This window comes from Coregonus clupeaformis, chromosome 19, assembly GCF_020615455.1.
Source record: "Coregonus clupeaformis isolate EN_2021a chromosome 19, ASM2061545v1, whole genome shotgun sequence".
In the NCBI taxonomy this organism is placed as follows: domain Eukaryota; kingdom Metazoa; phylum Chordata; class Actinopteri; order Salmoniformes; family Salmonidae; genus Coregonus; species Coregonus clupeaformis.
The window spans coordinates 17,741,782-17,757,635 of NC_059210.1; the positions used below are offsets into that span (position 1 = coordinate 17,741,782).

Consider the following 15,854-nt stretch of genomic DNA (forward strand, 5'->3'; position numbering starts at 1 on the left):
GGAAAACCTCTATCAGAGGACGATATTACATGTGGTGTGCACCTTTCCAAATCATGTCCAATCAATTGAATTTACCCCAGGTGGACTCCAATCAAGTTTTAGAAACATCTCAAGTATGATCAATGGAAACAGGATGCACCTGAGCTTAATTTCGAGTCTCATAGCAAATGGTCTGAATACTTTTGTAAATAAGGTTCTGTTCTGATCTGTTTTTTATTTTTAATACATTTGCTGGAATTCCTAAAAACCTGTTTTGGCTTTGTCATTTTGGGGTATTGTGTGTAGATTGATGAATAACTTTTTTTTATTTAATCCATTTTAGAATAAGGCTGTAATGTAACAAAATGTGGAAAAAGTCAATGGGTCTGAATACTTTCCGAATGCACTGTACTTACCAAATGATAATGGACCTACATTCATACAGTTTCTTGAATGTGACCAGCTCGCTAATAATCACAGAAATGAAAGCTAGACAGTCAGGGAGTATTGACAATTCAAAAACAATGGATAGAGGACTATCCTTTGCACATTTTTACAGCGAGGAAATGTAACCAATTTTCAGTGCGGCCCTCCGGACCTCGTTGAAGACTGAATGAGCACCCCGGGGCAAAATGAGTTTGACACCCTTGCTATACAGTGTTTGTTTACATTTACTTTGTATTCAAACATTGGAGTAAAACAAGCTTATATTTTGGGTTCTGATGGGGTACGACTGTTGAACTAAAGCTCATGCTGCATTCATAAATTAAATGATAAGAATATACATTATAAGTCCATAAATGGATGTAGCAATTAAGGATTCATCATTAGAGTTGCTCAGAAAACCAGAGATATTTAGATAACAGAAAGGCGCAGTGCAGACAGTTGGCCTCAATATTCTATTAGATCGATCTGCAGACCGCAATGCCAAAGAGAGTTTTCCCCAGAGTCAGAAACTGGGAATTTAGGGAATGTCTTTGGATTTTTTCAACTCTAATCCCTGTAGTAAAATATCAGAGTTTTAAAAAGCAGTACCTTTACAGTGGGCGTAAGGCATGGTGATGACATACTCCTCATCCCTGCCCAGCAGCATCAGTCTGGCCCTGCCATCCAGTATGGCAGACAGAGAGTTACCTGGAACAGGACATTAGAATTTAGACCCATAAGAGAGAGAACATTAGCCTGGTCCCAGATCTGTTCATGCTGTAAAGCCAACAACCAATGGTTTCATAGACATCTTTAGAGTAGATAAAAACACCATGAAGCTCGATTTACTTCCCGACATAACAGATTGACTGCACAAGAAGACAAACATTGTGGTATGCAAATAAGCCAGCGTACCGTAAAACTTGGACTTGGCCAAAATGCTGCCGCTGATATAGAAGCCGTCCTTCTTGTTGCAGATGTAGAAGGCAGAGATAGGTGGGTGGTGGGAGATCTGAGATAGAAAGATAGGGAATGTGTTATTTAGGGCAGTGATTCTCAACTGGGGTGGGTCGCGACCCACATGGGGGCCGCTGGAGGATTTTAAGGAGTCGCGGGACTTACATTAAATAATAACTTTTGAAAGGATACCGCTGCACTGTTTATTGTTGCTGACTTTACACAACTTTACCGCTACACAGGCGTGTGTGTGTGCTGCACCACTTCTTGTTGTTGACATTACACGTGCAGCGAGTCCGTAGTGGAGAAATGGCTAGCTTACGTTCGGACTGAGGGTTTTTGCGCTGTACACACTCACTGACCTATACAATAACGTTTTTCACCCCACACACACACCTCCACAGATCCAATAAAAATGTCATTCTGCAATATTGTTTTGTATTTAAATGTGACACGTCCAATCAGATAACACAGATCTTCTTCTGACAGCTAGCATGATTGACAACTAACTATGCAGATGTGTTCTGCAGGCATTGAACGTGTGGATAGTTAGCGGTCACTTAAGTCATGCTGTCAGAGTAAAATCATGGACAAGTTTTTAAAACGTGCAGCTCCCTCTTCATCTACTGCTGCTTCCAATGTCAACAAATACCACCCCGACTTCATCAAATATGGTTTTACATACAGTAAAAGTCAAAAGTTTGGACACACCTACTTATCCCAGGGTTTTTACTATTTACTACATTGTAGAATAATAGTGAAGACATCAAAACTATGAAATAACACATATGGGATCATGTAGTAACCAAAAAAAGTGTTAAACAAATCCAAATATATTCTATATTTGAGATTCTTCAAAGTAGCCACCCTTTGCCTAGATGACAGCTTTGCACACTCTTGGCATTCTCTCAACCAGCTTCATGAGGTAGTCACCTGGAATGCATTTCAATTAACAGGTGTGCCTTGTTAAAAGTTAATTTGTGGAATTTCTTTCCTTAATGCGTTTGAGCCAATCAGTTGTGTTGTGACAAGGTAGGGGTGGTATACAGAAGATAGCCCTATTTGGTAAAAGACCAAGTCCATATTATGACAAGAACAGCTCAAATAAGCAAAGAGAAATGACAGTCCATCATTACTTTAAGACATGAAGGTCAGTCAATACGGAACATTAAGAACTTTTCAAGAAGTTTCTTCAAGTGCAGTCGAAAAAACCATCAAGCGCTATGATGAAACAGTCTCATGAGGACCGCCACAGGAAAGGAAGACCCAGACTTAACTCTGCTGCAGAGGATAAGTTCATTAGAATAACTGCACCTCAGATTGCAGCCCAAATAAATGCTTCACAGAGTTCAAGTAACAGACATCAACATCAACTGTTCATAGGAGACTGTGTGAATCAGGCCTTCATGGTCGAATTGCTGCAAAGAAACCACTACTAAAGGACACCAATAAGAAGAAGAGACTTGCTTGGGCCAAGAGACACGAGCAATGGACATTAGACCGGTGGAAATCTGTCCTTTGGTCTGGAGTCCAAATTTGAGATTTTTGGTTCCAACCGCCATGTCTTTGTGAGATGCAGAGTAGGTGAACGGATGACCTCTGCATGTGTGGTTCCCACCGTGAAGTATGGAGGAGGTGGTGTGATGGTGCTTTGCTGGTGACACTGTCAGTGATTTATTTAGAATTCTGCAGCGATACGCCATCCAATCTGGTTTGCGCTTAGTGGGACGATGATTTGTTTTTCAACAGGACAATGACCCAACACATCCAGGCCGTGTAAGGGCTATTTCACCAAGAAGGAGCGTGACGATTTGTTTTTTTCACTTCCATTTTGAGCGCATCACTTGTCTCCGTGCTACGCTGTTTGTTGCTGCTTGGCTACCTGCCAAACTTGACTGACCGTTTCATCTATCTTCATTTAACACATTTTACCAAAGTCTTAGTTATTTTCATATTTCTTACTCTATAAACTTTTTTCATTCAACCTTTTCCACCCTGGATGCTTTCTCTGGACATGGTTCTACAGGATATAATAAAAAATATAATATGCCATTTAGCAGACGCTTTTATCCAAAGCGACTTACAGTCGTGCATGCATACTTTTTTTTTTGTGTATGGGTGGTCCCGGGGATCGAACCAACTACCTTGGCGTTACAAGCGCCGTGCTCTACCAGCTGAGCTACAGAGGACCACAGGATCTCCACCAGCCGAAGCTCAGTAGTAACATTAACACTATGTCATCTAATTGCAGTTGCTGTACTCATAATATACAGGAGAACTATCGCCTTATGGTGAGGATAGCCGTGCTGCAAGCACAGCTTCAGACTCAATCGTTAGGCAAGGGAAATGTAAGTGTAGGAAAGGATGAAACAGCGTCTGTGCCACCAGCAAGTACATATAGTAGTATAAATCCCCTCGCACAGTCCCCGCAGCCGGACACATTTGGAAAGAAATGCTGTTGGCATGCTCAACCGGTGTCGCTCATTCAGCCGACAGAAACTTTCAACCGGTTCTCCCCATTAAGCAACGAGTCGGAGTCAGAGGACAAGCCTTCTCAGGTCTCTCCTCCACATGTTACGGGGTCTGAGCCACCGAAGCCTCCCACCATTAGCTCTGACAAATTGAAAACCCTAGTCATTGGCGACTCCATTACCCGCAATATTTGACTTCAAAAGAATCATCCAGCGATCATACACTGTTTACCAGGGGGCAGGGCTACTGATATGAAGGCTAATCTGAAGATGGTGCTGGCTAAGGAAAAACTGGCGAGTGTAAAGAGTATAGGGATATTGTTATCCACGTCGGCACCAACAATGTTAGGATGAAACAGTCAGAGGTCGCTAAGAGCAACATAGCTTCAGCGTGTAAATTAGCTATAAAGATGTGTCGGCATCGAGTAATCGTCTCTGGTCCCCTCCCAGTTAGGGCGAGTGACGATTTCTACAGCAGAGTCTCACAACTCAATCACTGGTTAAACTGTTTTCCGCCCCTTCCAAAAGATAGAATTTGTAGATAATTGGCCCTCTTTCTGGGACTCACCCACAAACAGAACCAAGCCTGGCCTGCTGAGGAGTGACGAACTCCATCCTAGCTGGAGGGGTGTTCTCATCTTATCTACCAACATAGACAGGGCTCTAACTCCTCTAGCTCCACAATGAGATAGGGTGCAGGCCAGGCAGCAGGCTGTTAGCCAGCCTGACAGCTTAGTGGAGTCTACCATTAGCACAGTCAGTGTAGTCAGCTCAGCTATCCCCATTGAGACCGTGTCTGTGCCTCGATCTAGGTTGAGCAAAACTAAACATGGCGGTGTTCACCTTAGCAATCTCACTGGAATAAAGACCCCCTCCATTCCTGTCATTATTGAAAGAGATTGTGATATCGCACATCTCAAAATAGGGCTACTTCCAAGGCAGTTATGGTCAATGAACTAATCACTGATCATAATCTTGATGTGATTGGCCTAACTGAAACATGGCTTAAGCCTGATGAATTTACTGTGTTAAATGAGGCCTCTCTTCCTGGTTACACTAGTGACCATATCCCCAGCGCATCCCGCAAAGGCGAAGGTGTTGCTAACATTTACGATAGCAAATTTCCATTTACCCCCCCCCCAAAAAAGACTGCGTTTTCGTCTTTTGAGCTTCTAGTCACGAAATATATGCAGCCTACTCAATCACTTTTTACAGCTACTGTTTACAGGGCTCCTGGTCCGTATACAGAGTTCCTCACTGAGGTCCTTGAATTCCTAAATCGGACCTTGTAGTCATGGCAGATAATATTCAAATTTTTGGTGACTTTAATATTCACATGGAAAAGTCCACAGACACACTCCAAAAGGCTTTCGGAGACATCATCGACTCAGTGGATTTTGTCCAACATGTCTCCGGATCTACTCATTGCCACAGTCGTACCCTGGATCTAGTTTTGTCCCGTGGAATAAATATTGTGGATCTAAATGTTTTTCCTCATAACCCTGGACTATCGGACCACCATCTTATTACGTTTGCAATCAAAATAAATAGTCTGCTTAGACCCCAACCAAGGACCATCAAAAGCCGTGCTATACCCTCTCGGACAACCCAAAGTTTCCTAGAGGCCCTTCCAGACTCCCTCCACCTACTCAAGGACGTCGGAGTACAAAAATCAGTTAATGACCTAACTGAGGATGTCAATTTAACGTTGCGTAATACCCTAGATGCAGTCACACTCCTAAAAACAAAAAACATTTGTCAAAAGAAACTAGCTCCCTGGTATACAGAAAATACCCGAGCCCTGAAGCAAGCCTCCAGAAAATTGGAACGGAAATGGCGCTCCACCAAACTGGAAGTCTTCCTACTAGCTTGGAAAGAAGGTACCTGTGCTTGGCCCTCCTATGTTGAACATAATAAATGGCTCCCTTTCCACTGGATGTGTACCAAACTCACTAAAAGTGGCAGTAATAAAGCCTCTCTTGAAAAAGCCAAACCGTGACCCAAAATTGACAATGAATCTTGATGGTTGTACAGTGGTAAAAAAAAACTGATGGACCTCGGCGTTACTCTGGACCCTGATCTCTCTTTTGACAAACATATCAAGAATATTTCAAGGACAGCTTTTTTCCATCTTTGTAACATTGAAAAATCATTAACTTTTATCCAAAAATGATGCAGAAAAGCTAATCCATGCTTTTGTCACTTACAGATTAGACTACACCAATGCTCTACTCTCCGGCTACCCGGATAAAGCGCTAAATAAACTTGAACCAAAAAATTTGAACATATTACTCCAGTGCTAGCCTCTCTACACTGGCTTCCTGTTAAGGCTAGGGCTGATTTCAAGGTTTTACTGCTAACCTACCGATCTCTCCGATTTGGTCCTGCCGTACATACCTACACCTACGCTACGGTCAAAAGACGCAGACCTGCTTATTGTCCCTAGAATTTCTAAGCAAGCAGATGGAGGCAGAGCTTTCTCCTATAGAGCTCTATTTTTATGGAATGGTCTGCCTATCCATGTGAGAGATGCAGACTCGGTCTGGACCTTTAAGTCTTTACTGAAGACGTATGTCTTCAGTAGGTCCTATGATTGAGTGTAGTCTGGCATAGGGGTGCGAAGGTGAACGGAAACGTCCTGGAGCTACAAACCGCCCTTGCGGTCTCTGCCTGGCCGGTTCATGTCTTTCCATTGGGATTCTCTGCCTCTGACCCTAGTACGGGGGCTGAGCCACTGGCTTACTGGTGCTTTCCATGCCTTCCCTAGGAGGGGTGCATCACTTGAGTGGGTTGAGTCACTGACGTGATCTTCCTGTCCGGTTTGTCGCCCCCTCGGGCTCGTGCAGTGGACGAGATCTTCGTGGGCTATACTCAGCCTTGTCTCAGGGTAGTAGGTTGGTGGTCTGTTGATATCCCTGTGGTGGTGTAGGGGCTGTGCTTTGGCAAAGTGGGTGGGGTTATATCCTGCCTGGTTGGCCCTGTCCGGGTGTTTCGTCAGACGGGGCCACAGTGTCTCCCTACCCCCCCCCGTCTCAGCCTCAAGTATGTATGCTGCAATAGTCTATGTGCCGGGGGGCTAGGGTCAGTCTGTTATATCTGGTGTTATTCTCCTGTCTTATCCGGTGTCCTGTGTGAATTTAAGAATGCTCCCTCTAATTCTCTTGCTCTCTCTCCCTCCCCTTCCGGAGGACCTGAGCCCTAGGACCATGCCTCTGGACTACCTGGTCTGATGACTCCTGGCTGTCCCCAGTCCACCTGGTCATGTTGCTGCTCCAGTTCCCACTCTTCTGCCTGCGGCTATGGAACCCTGACCTGTTCACCGGACGTGCTAACTTGTCCCAGACCTGCTGTTTTCAACTCTCTCTTTCTACCGCTCTTGCTATTTCAACCTCTAAATGCCCGGCTATGAAAAGCCAAGTGAAATTTACTCCTGATGTACTGACCTGTTGCAACCTCTACAACCACTGTGATTATTATTTGACCCTGCTGGTCATCTATGAACGTTTGAACATATTGGAGAAAAATCTAGCCTTAATGGCCATGTACTGTTATAATCTCCACCCGGCACAGCCAGAAGGGGACTGGCCACCCCTCAGAACATGGTTCCTCTCTAGGTTTCTTCCTAAGTTTCTGCCTTTCTAGGGAGTTTTTCCTAGCCACCGTGCTTCTACATCTGCATTGCTTGTTGTTTGGGGTTTTACGCTGGGTTTCTGTATAGCACTTTGTGACATCTGCGGATGTAAAAAGGGCTTTATAAATACAATTTGATTGATTGATTGATTGATGGAGTGCTGCATCAGATGACCTGGCCTCCACAATCACCCGATCTCAACCCAATTGAGATGGTTTGGGATGCGTTGGACCGCAGAGTGAAGGAAAAGCAGACAAGTACTCAGCATATGTGGGAACTCCTTCAAGACTGTTGGAAATGCCAGGTGACTACCTCATGAAGCTGGTTGAGAGAATGCCAAGAGTGTGCAAAGCTGTCATCAAGGCAAAGGGTGGCTACACCTGCTTCTACACATGCATTACTAGCTGTTTGGGGTTTTAGGCTGGGTTTCTGTACAGCACTTCGAGATATTAGCTGATGTACGAAGGGCTATATAAAATAAAATTGATTGATTGATTGATATTTGAAGAATCTCAAATATAAAATATATTTTGATTTGTTGAACACTTTTTTGGTTACTACATGATTCCATGTGTTATTTCATAGTTTGTGTCTTCACTATTTTTCTACAATGTAGAAAATAGTAAAAATATAGAAAAACCCTTGAATGAGTAGTTGTGTCCAAACTTTTGACTGGTACTGTATATAGAAAGGCAGGGTGAGTGTAGACTTGAGTACGTCCTATGCAACGAGCTGTTAGCTAATGAGAGCATGAAACCCTCCAAAATGAAAAGGCATCTGGACACCAAGCATCCATGCCACAAAGATGGCTGATTTTATTAAATGTTTTAAGAAAATGTCAATATCTGGAGGCCACACAAGATTAATTGAAGAACGTACACTACCGTTCAAAAGTTTGGGGTCACTTAGAAATGTCCTTGTTTTCGAAAGAAAAGCAAAAAAAAATGTCCATTAAAATAACATCAAATTGATCAGAAATACAGTGTAGACATTGTTAATGTTGTAAATGGCTATTGTAGCTGGAAACGGCTGATTTATAATGGAATATCTACATAGGCGTACAGAGGCCCATTATCAGCAACCATCTGTCCTGTGTTCCAATGGCACGTTGTGTTTGCTAATCCAAGTTTCATTTAAAAAGGCTAATTGATCATTAGAAAACCCTTTTGCAATTATGTTAGCACAGCTGAAAACTGTTGTGCTGATTAAAGAAGCAATAAAACTGGCCTTCTTGAGACTAGTTGAGTATCTGGAGCATCAGCAATTGTGGGTTCGATTACAGGCTCAAAATGGCCAGAAACAAATAACTTTCTTCTGACACTCGTCAGTCTATTCTTGTTCTGAGAAATGAAGGCTATTCCATGCGAGAAATTGCCAAGAAACTGAAGATCTCGTACAATGCTGTGTACTACTCCCTTCACAGAACAGCGCAAACTGGCTCTAACCAGAATAGAAAGAGGAGTGGAAGGCCCCGGTGCACAACTGAGCAAGAGGACAAATACATTAGTGTGTCTCGTTTGAGAAACAGGCGCCTCACAGGTCCCAAACTGGCAGCTTCATTAAATAGTTTCCGCAAAATACCAGTCTCAACGTCAACAGTGAAGAGGCGACTCCGGGATGCTGACCTTCTAGGCAGAGTTGCAAAGAAAAAGCCATATCAGACTGGCCAATAAAAAGAAAAGATTAAGATGGGCAGTCTGAGATATGGATTTTTCTTTGCAACTCTGCCTAGAAGGTCAGCATCCCGGAGTCGCCTCTTCACTGTTCACTGTCAAGTGTGTCAACTATTTCAAAAAGAGTTACACAAAAAGCAGGTGTTTCCAGAACTTCTGCAGGGATATGGGGAGCGAGCACCAGCAGGTGCTTTATCATGCAGAGGTCCGCTGACTTTCCAAGGGTAAAGTGTTAGGTCGCTTTTATGATCTTTGAGCGGAGATTGCTGCATTTCTTTCGGGAAAAACAAGTCACCTCTGGCCGAACATTTCGATTGTGAGGAATGGCTCGCGCAGGTTACCTACCTGGCGGTTATAAAGGGAGGGGGCACAATCAATTTCAACAGAGGGACAAAGTGGATGCCTTCAAGATGAAGCTTACAGTTTGGGCAAATCATGTTTCTAACGGGAGGATTTACATGTTTCCCAATGCTGATTTCGAGATTCATAATCTGATCAACAAAGTGCACGGCAACACACTAAAAGAAAACGTTAAAAAGCATCTTGTCAAGCTGCAGGAAAAGTTTTGCGACTACTTCCCGGAGGAGAACCGGAGACAAGACGACTGGATACAGGACACCTTTTGAGTGGAGATGGGAAGCGTCACGTTGCCAAGCAACAAAGAGGATCAGCTGGTGGAGCTGTCATTTGATCACGGACTGAGCATGCGCTTCCCGGAAATGACACTGCCACAGTTCTGGTGCAGCGTAGTAGGAGAGTATCCTGCTCTCACCTTTCATGCAATCAGAATCATGCTACCGTTCAGCACTACCTATCTGTGTGAAAGCGGCTTCTCTGTTATGGCCGTGCTGAAAACTAAAAGCAGAAACAAACTGGACAGCCAGCGTGACCTCCGAGTTGCCCTATCAACCATCACCCCATACTTCAATAAACATATCAAACTGAAGAAACACACCCAGCTTCCCCACTGATAGACCACACACAATAAATAAACAGGTTCATTAGTTATTGTTCACCATGTTAATTATTTCTGACATTAATATTACATTTGATTGAACTGGTTAAAAACATACACCTTAAAAAATATATACGGTTGTGAAACTATTCACATAGTAATTGATGACTAAGAATTCCTAATGATTGTTGTTTTTTCTATTTTAAAACACTGGTATGTGTTAATGTTCGTTAACATTATTGGACTGGTAATTTATTACACCCCACTCCTGAACTGGTCGCCTAATTAAATGGCTAATTCTCTTAAATTGATTATAAATGTTCTCAGTTAATATGGCTGTGTATTTACTTTTTTAAATGCCATAATAGTAGCCCATTGAGACAGGGTCTATTTTGCAAGTGAAGCCTGCCCAAGGCAGCTGCAATACAACACTACAAAATGTAATCATCAGTCCATAATATTGGGTCACGACTCAATTGTCATTGTCAAATTTGGGTCCCCAGGCAAAATCAGTTGAAAACCACTTATTTAGGGGAAACTGAATGATTCAGTGTGTTGGGTCAGATGTGAGGTAATTAATGGTACAGTCGTGTTCATTAGGCACAAAACAGAAGAAAACAGTGTGACACGGGGACGTAGGCTAATACCTGGACTTGTCCAATACTGGCATTGCTGATACACAACAGTAATATCAGTCTCGCAAAGCAGGGAAGAGGGCTGTAAATCGGCTCGGAGGGAGCTTAAGTCTGGGGATGAAGCATGTAGATCTGCCACTGACATGGCCTCAGGTCTGAGGCAGTCGTTTGCAGAATAGCTAGGATTTCGCTAACTTCTGAACAAAAGACCTGCAGAGGTATGACATTAGAGACAGCGGTACACACTTGCTGTGTGTGTGTGTGTGTGTGTGTGTGTGTGTGTGTGTGTGTAAGAAGTATATGGGTAATCTCACCTGCTCTGCGATGTAAAAGGTGCAGCTGTCTGTCTGAGGATGGAGCCAGCAACAGCGAAACATCTCTCCTAGGATGGGGTTATAGGGCTTCTTCAGACCCTGTAACACACACACACACACCCATCCACTACTATTAAAATCTATCACATGCATGCACGCAGCCATACTTAATTTGAATAAACAAAACAATTTACATGTGCAAAAGGATTCAAACACAAAAAATCATAGATGCATGGACACAATGATGGATACAGACAAACATATATACTGTTATAATAATATAATATGCCATTTAGCAGACGCTTTTATCCAAAGCGACTTACAGTCATGCGTGCATAAATTATTTTATTTTTGTGTATGGGTGGTCCCGGGGATCGAACCCCACTACCTTAGCGTTACAAGCGCCGTGCTCTACCAGCTGAGCTACAGAGGACCACTGTTAATATCTATCATATGAATGCACTCATTCCCAACTGTGTATAATACTAAAAAGTAAGGCTGTCCTGGACTAAAATACATTTCAACGTGTATTTTTCCATATATAGACACACCCTATGTGTTTTAATAAAATCAACTACATGCATCGAGCTTGTTTGATGCTTTAAGCTTATGGTTTGATGAAATAAGACAAATGCCTCGAGGGCGCCAGAGATCTAGATAACCAGAAGAAAACAACCTTAACCTGACCAAACTACTCTCCTCCCACTCCTGCTGGCTTTCGCAGATTCTGCCATTACTCTCCTGAAGTTCCCGGTAATAGGCTACAAGAGGAGTCGGCAACCTGTCTCATGTTGAATGCCAATTTCTCTTAACATTTCTACTGATCTGCGTGCCAGTTATGGTTTTCATATGCACATTTTTGTGAAACAGTTTCATTTAACTTATCATCTTCATATCTCAAAATCATTGTCATGTGGTTAATCAAAATTCTATCCAAATCTAAATGAAAATTATACAAACCTAAAAAGTAACTTCTATTGCCATTGCCAACTATGTAAAAATAGCCTACATAAAAGCCAACAAATAAAATCATTGCAGCCTGCAAGTAGAAAATATCCTGATAAAAATAAATATTATATAAATCACATTGGCTACACATAGCCTGTCTGCAACGAACTTGAAACATAGTATCAACTATTAACTTGGGTCCGGCCCGAAGCTAGCTAACTTGCAACACTGTATACAATATTCTGGGTCCTCAGAGTTTCCCGCGCCACTGAGCTCGGGACAGACACAGCTGTAGACTATTTGCGCAAGGGATAAGAAGCAGTGCTTGAATTGGGCAAGAGCTCACCGGAGCGGAGTACTTGCACCTCAAATGTTCCACTGCTTGAACTCCTGTTCCTCTTATAGAATAATAACTCAAAAGTATTGTGGAGCTCCTGCACCTAAATATAAACTGTACCAGCACCCAAAATGAGTACCGGAACCTATTTCAGTCCAAGACAAGCACTGATAAGAAGTAATCAGGTAGGCCTATTTTATGATGTTTCCACTGGATCAGAGTAAGACATTTTCCCCTTTCACACTGAGTAATTATCAAAAGGGAGTGAACTGGAAATATTTTTAAAAAACACTGAGGAACTGTTGTAATTCTCAATGGATGCAAAAATAGACTTTGTTGATTGCTGTTTGAAGTGAAGAAAATATTACTTTGAGAAGCTCCACAGGTCATTGGTGGTGGTGAGTTAAGCTAGCTATAGAAATATACAGTGAGCACCATAATTCATTGGACAGTGACCATTATTTTTGTTTTTTTGGTTCTGTACTCTAGCTCACAATGCCAATGAGGGTGAAGTGCAGACTGTCAGCTTTAATTTGAGGGTATTTTCATACATATCGGATGAACTGTTTAGAAATGACAGCACCTTTTGTACATGGTCCCCCCATTTTAAGGTACTACAAGTATTTGTTAAATTGGCTTCACATTTCTGTGTCGTTAGGCAGGTGTATTCATTTGTGTCGTTAGTGAATGCAGGAGAGCTGTTGATGAATAGTATTGATTCTAGACTTTGCTATTGCCTTTGGAGGTTGTTGTTGGGGTGTGACAACACGAGGAAGACAGCAGTGTCGATGCAAATGAAGCTGGCCGTCATAAGGCTCAGAAATGAAAATCAATCAATCAGGAACATTGCAAAAACCCTGCCCATGCCCAAGTCAACAGTTTGGTTCATCATTAACAAGAAAAAAAACAACCAGTGAACTCAATGTCAAAAGACCCGGTAGACAGAGGAAGACCACTGTAGTGGATGACCGGAGAATACTCTCTATGATGAAGAAAACCCCCCTGACAACAGCCCAACAGATCAAAAACACTCTCCTGGATGCAGGTGTAGATGTGTCAAAGTCTACCATACGTAGAAGACTATACCAGCAGGACTACAGAGGGTACACTACAAGATGCAAACCAATGATAAGCCTGAAGAACTGAAAGGCGAGATTAGTTTGCTAAAAAGCACCTAAAAGAGCCCCAAGAGTTCTGGAAAAAAGTATTGTGGACAGATGAGACAAAGATTAACACGTAACAGAGTGATGGAAAGAGGAAAGTGTGGATTTTTTTTTTTTTACTTTATTCTACATTATGTTAAACTGTCCAATGTTTTTTGATGCCCGAAAATGGGGGGGACCATGTACAAAAGCTTCTATAATTTCTAAACGGTTCATCCGATATGTCTGAAAATACCCTCAAATTAAAGCTGACAGTCTGCACTTCACCCTCATTGGTATTGTATCCTTTCAAACTCAAAGTGCTAGAGTACAGAACCAAAATAACAAATAAATGGTCACTGTCCAATTAATTATGGTGCTCACTGTATATATATATATATATATATACACACTCAAAAGTTTTAGAACACCTACTTATTCAAGGGTTTTTATTTTTTTAAATTTTTTTCTACATTGAAGAATAATAGTGAAGACACAAACTATGAAATAACACATATGGAATCATGTAGTAACCAAAAAAATTGTTAAACAAATCAAAATATATTTTATATTTGAGATTCTTCAAATAGCCACCCTTTGCCTCGATGACAGCTTTGCACACTCTTGGCATTCTCTCAACCAGCTTCACTTGGAATGATTTTCCAACAGTCTTGAAGGAGTTCCCACATATGCTGAGCACTTGTTGGCTGCTTTTCCTTCACTCTGCGGTCCGACTCATCCCAAACCATCTCAAATGGGTTGAGGTAGGGGGATTGTGGAGGCCAGGTCATCTGATGCAGCACTCCATCATTCTCCTTCTTGGTCAAATAGCCCCTTACACAGCCTGGAGGTGTGTTGGGTCATTGTCCTGTTAAAAAACAAATGATAGTCCCACTAAGCCCAAACCAGATGAGATGGCGTATCGCTGCAGAATGCTGTGGTAGCCATGCTGGTGAAGTGTGCATTGAATTCTAAATAAATCACAGACAGTGTTAAAAGCAGAGCACACCCACACAATAACACCTCCTCCTCCATACTTTATGGTGGGAAATACACATGTGGAGATAATCCGTTCACCCACACCGCATCTCACAAAGACACGGCGGTTGGAACCAAAAATCTCAAATTTGGACTCCAGACCAAAGGACAAATTTCCAACAGTCTAATGTCCATTGCTTGTGTTTCTTGGCCCAAACAAGTCTATTCTTCTTATTGGTGTCCTTTAGTAGTGGTTTCTTTGCAGCAATTCGAACATGAAGGTCAGATTCACACAGTCTCCTCTGAACTGTTGAGATGTGTCTTACTTGAACTCTGTGAAGCATTTATTTGGGCTGCAATTTCTGAGGCTGGTAACTCTAATGAACTTATCCTCTGCAGCAGAGGTAACTCTGGGTCTTCCATTCTTGTGGCGGTCCTCATGAGAGCCAGTTTCATCATAGCGCTTGATGGTTTTTGTGACTGCACTTGAAGAAACGTTCAAAGTATTGACTGACCTTCATGTCTTAAAGTAATGATGGACTGTCGTTTCTCGTTGCTTATTTGAGCTGTTCTTGCCATAATAATATGGACTTGATCTTTTACCAAATAGGGCTATCTTCTGTATACCCCCCTACCTTGTCACAACACAACTGATTTGCTCAAACGCATTAAGGAAAGAAATTCCACAAATTAACTTTTAACAAGGCACACCTGTTAATTGAAATGCATTCCAGGTGACTACCTCATGAAGCTGGTTGAGAGAATGCCAAGAGTGTGCAAAGGGTGGCTAATTTGAAGAATCTCAAATATATTTTTATTTGTTTAACACTTTTTGGGTTACTACATGATCCATATGTGTTATTTCATAGTTTTGATGTCATCACCATTATTCTACAATGTAAATAGTAAAAATAAAGAAAAACCATTGAATGAGTAGGTGTGTCCAAACTTTTGACTGGTAGTGTATGCATGCATGTATGTACAGTGGGGAGTACAAGTATTTGATACACTGCCGATTTTGCAGGTTTTCCTACTTACAAAGCATGTAGAGGTCTGTAATTTCTATCATAGGTACACTTCAACTGTGAGAGACGGAATCTAAAACAAAAATCCAGAAAATCACATTGTATGATTTTTAAGTAATTAATTTGCATTTTATTGCATGACATAAGTGTTTGATACATCAGAAAAGCAGAACTTATTTGGTACAGAAACCTTTGTTTGCAATTACAGAGATCATACGTTTCCTGTAGGTCTTGACCAGGTTTGCACACACTGCAGCAGGGATTTTGGCCTACTCCTCCATACAGACCTTCTCCAGATCCTTCAGGTTTCGGGGCTGTCGCTGGGCAATACGGACTTTCAGCTCCCTCCAAAGATTTTCTATTGGGTTCAGGTCTGGAGACTG

At 42.1% G+C, this 15,854-nt stretch overlaps 1 protein-coding gene across 1 annotated transcript in view; it reads right to left on the reverse strand.

The window, feature by feature from the left end:
- Positions 1 to 15,854, reverse strand: part of osbpl5 (oxysterol binding protein-like 5) — a 145,689-nt gene that overhangs the window by 14,641 nt on the left and 115,194 nt on the right. Inside the window, exons 13-15 of the mRNA XM_041837625.2 lie at positions 11,042 to 11,140; positions 1,321 to 1,417; positions 1,015 to 1,113 (exon numbers count right to left, since the gene is read on the reverse strand). Of these exons, the coding sequence (XP_041693559.1) occupies positions 1,015 to 1,113; positions 1,321 to 1,417; positions 11,042 to 11,140 (295 nt within the window). The remainder of the gene's footprint in view (positions 1 to 1,014; positions 1,114 to 1,320; positions 1,418 to 11,041; positions 11,141 to 15,854) is intronic.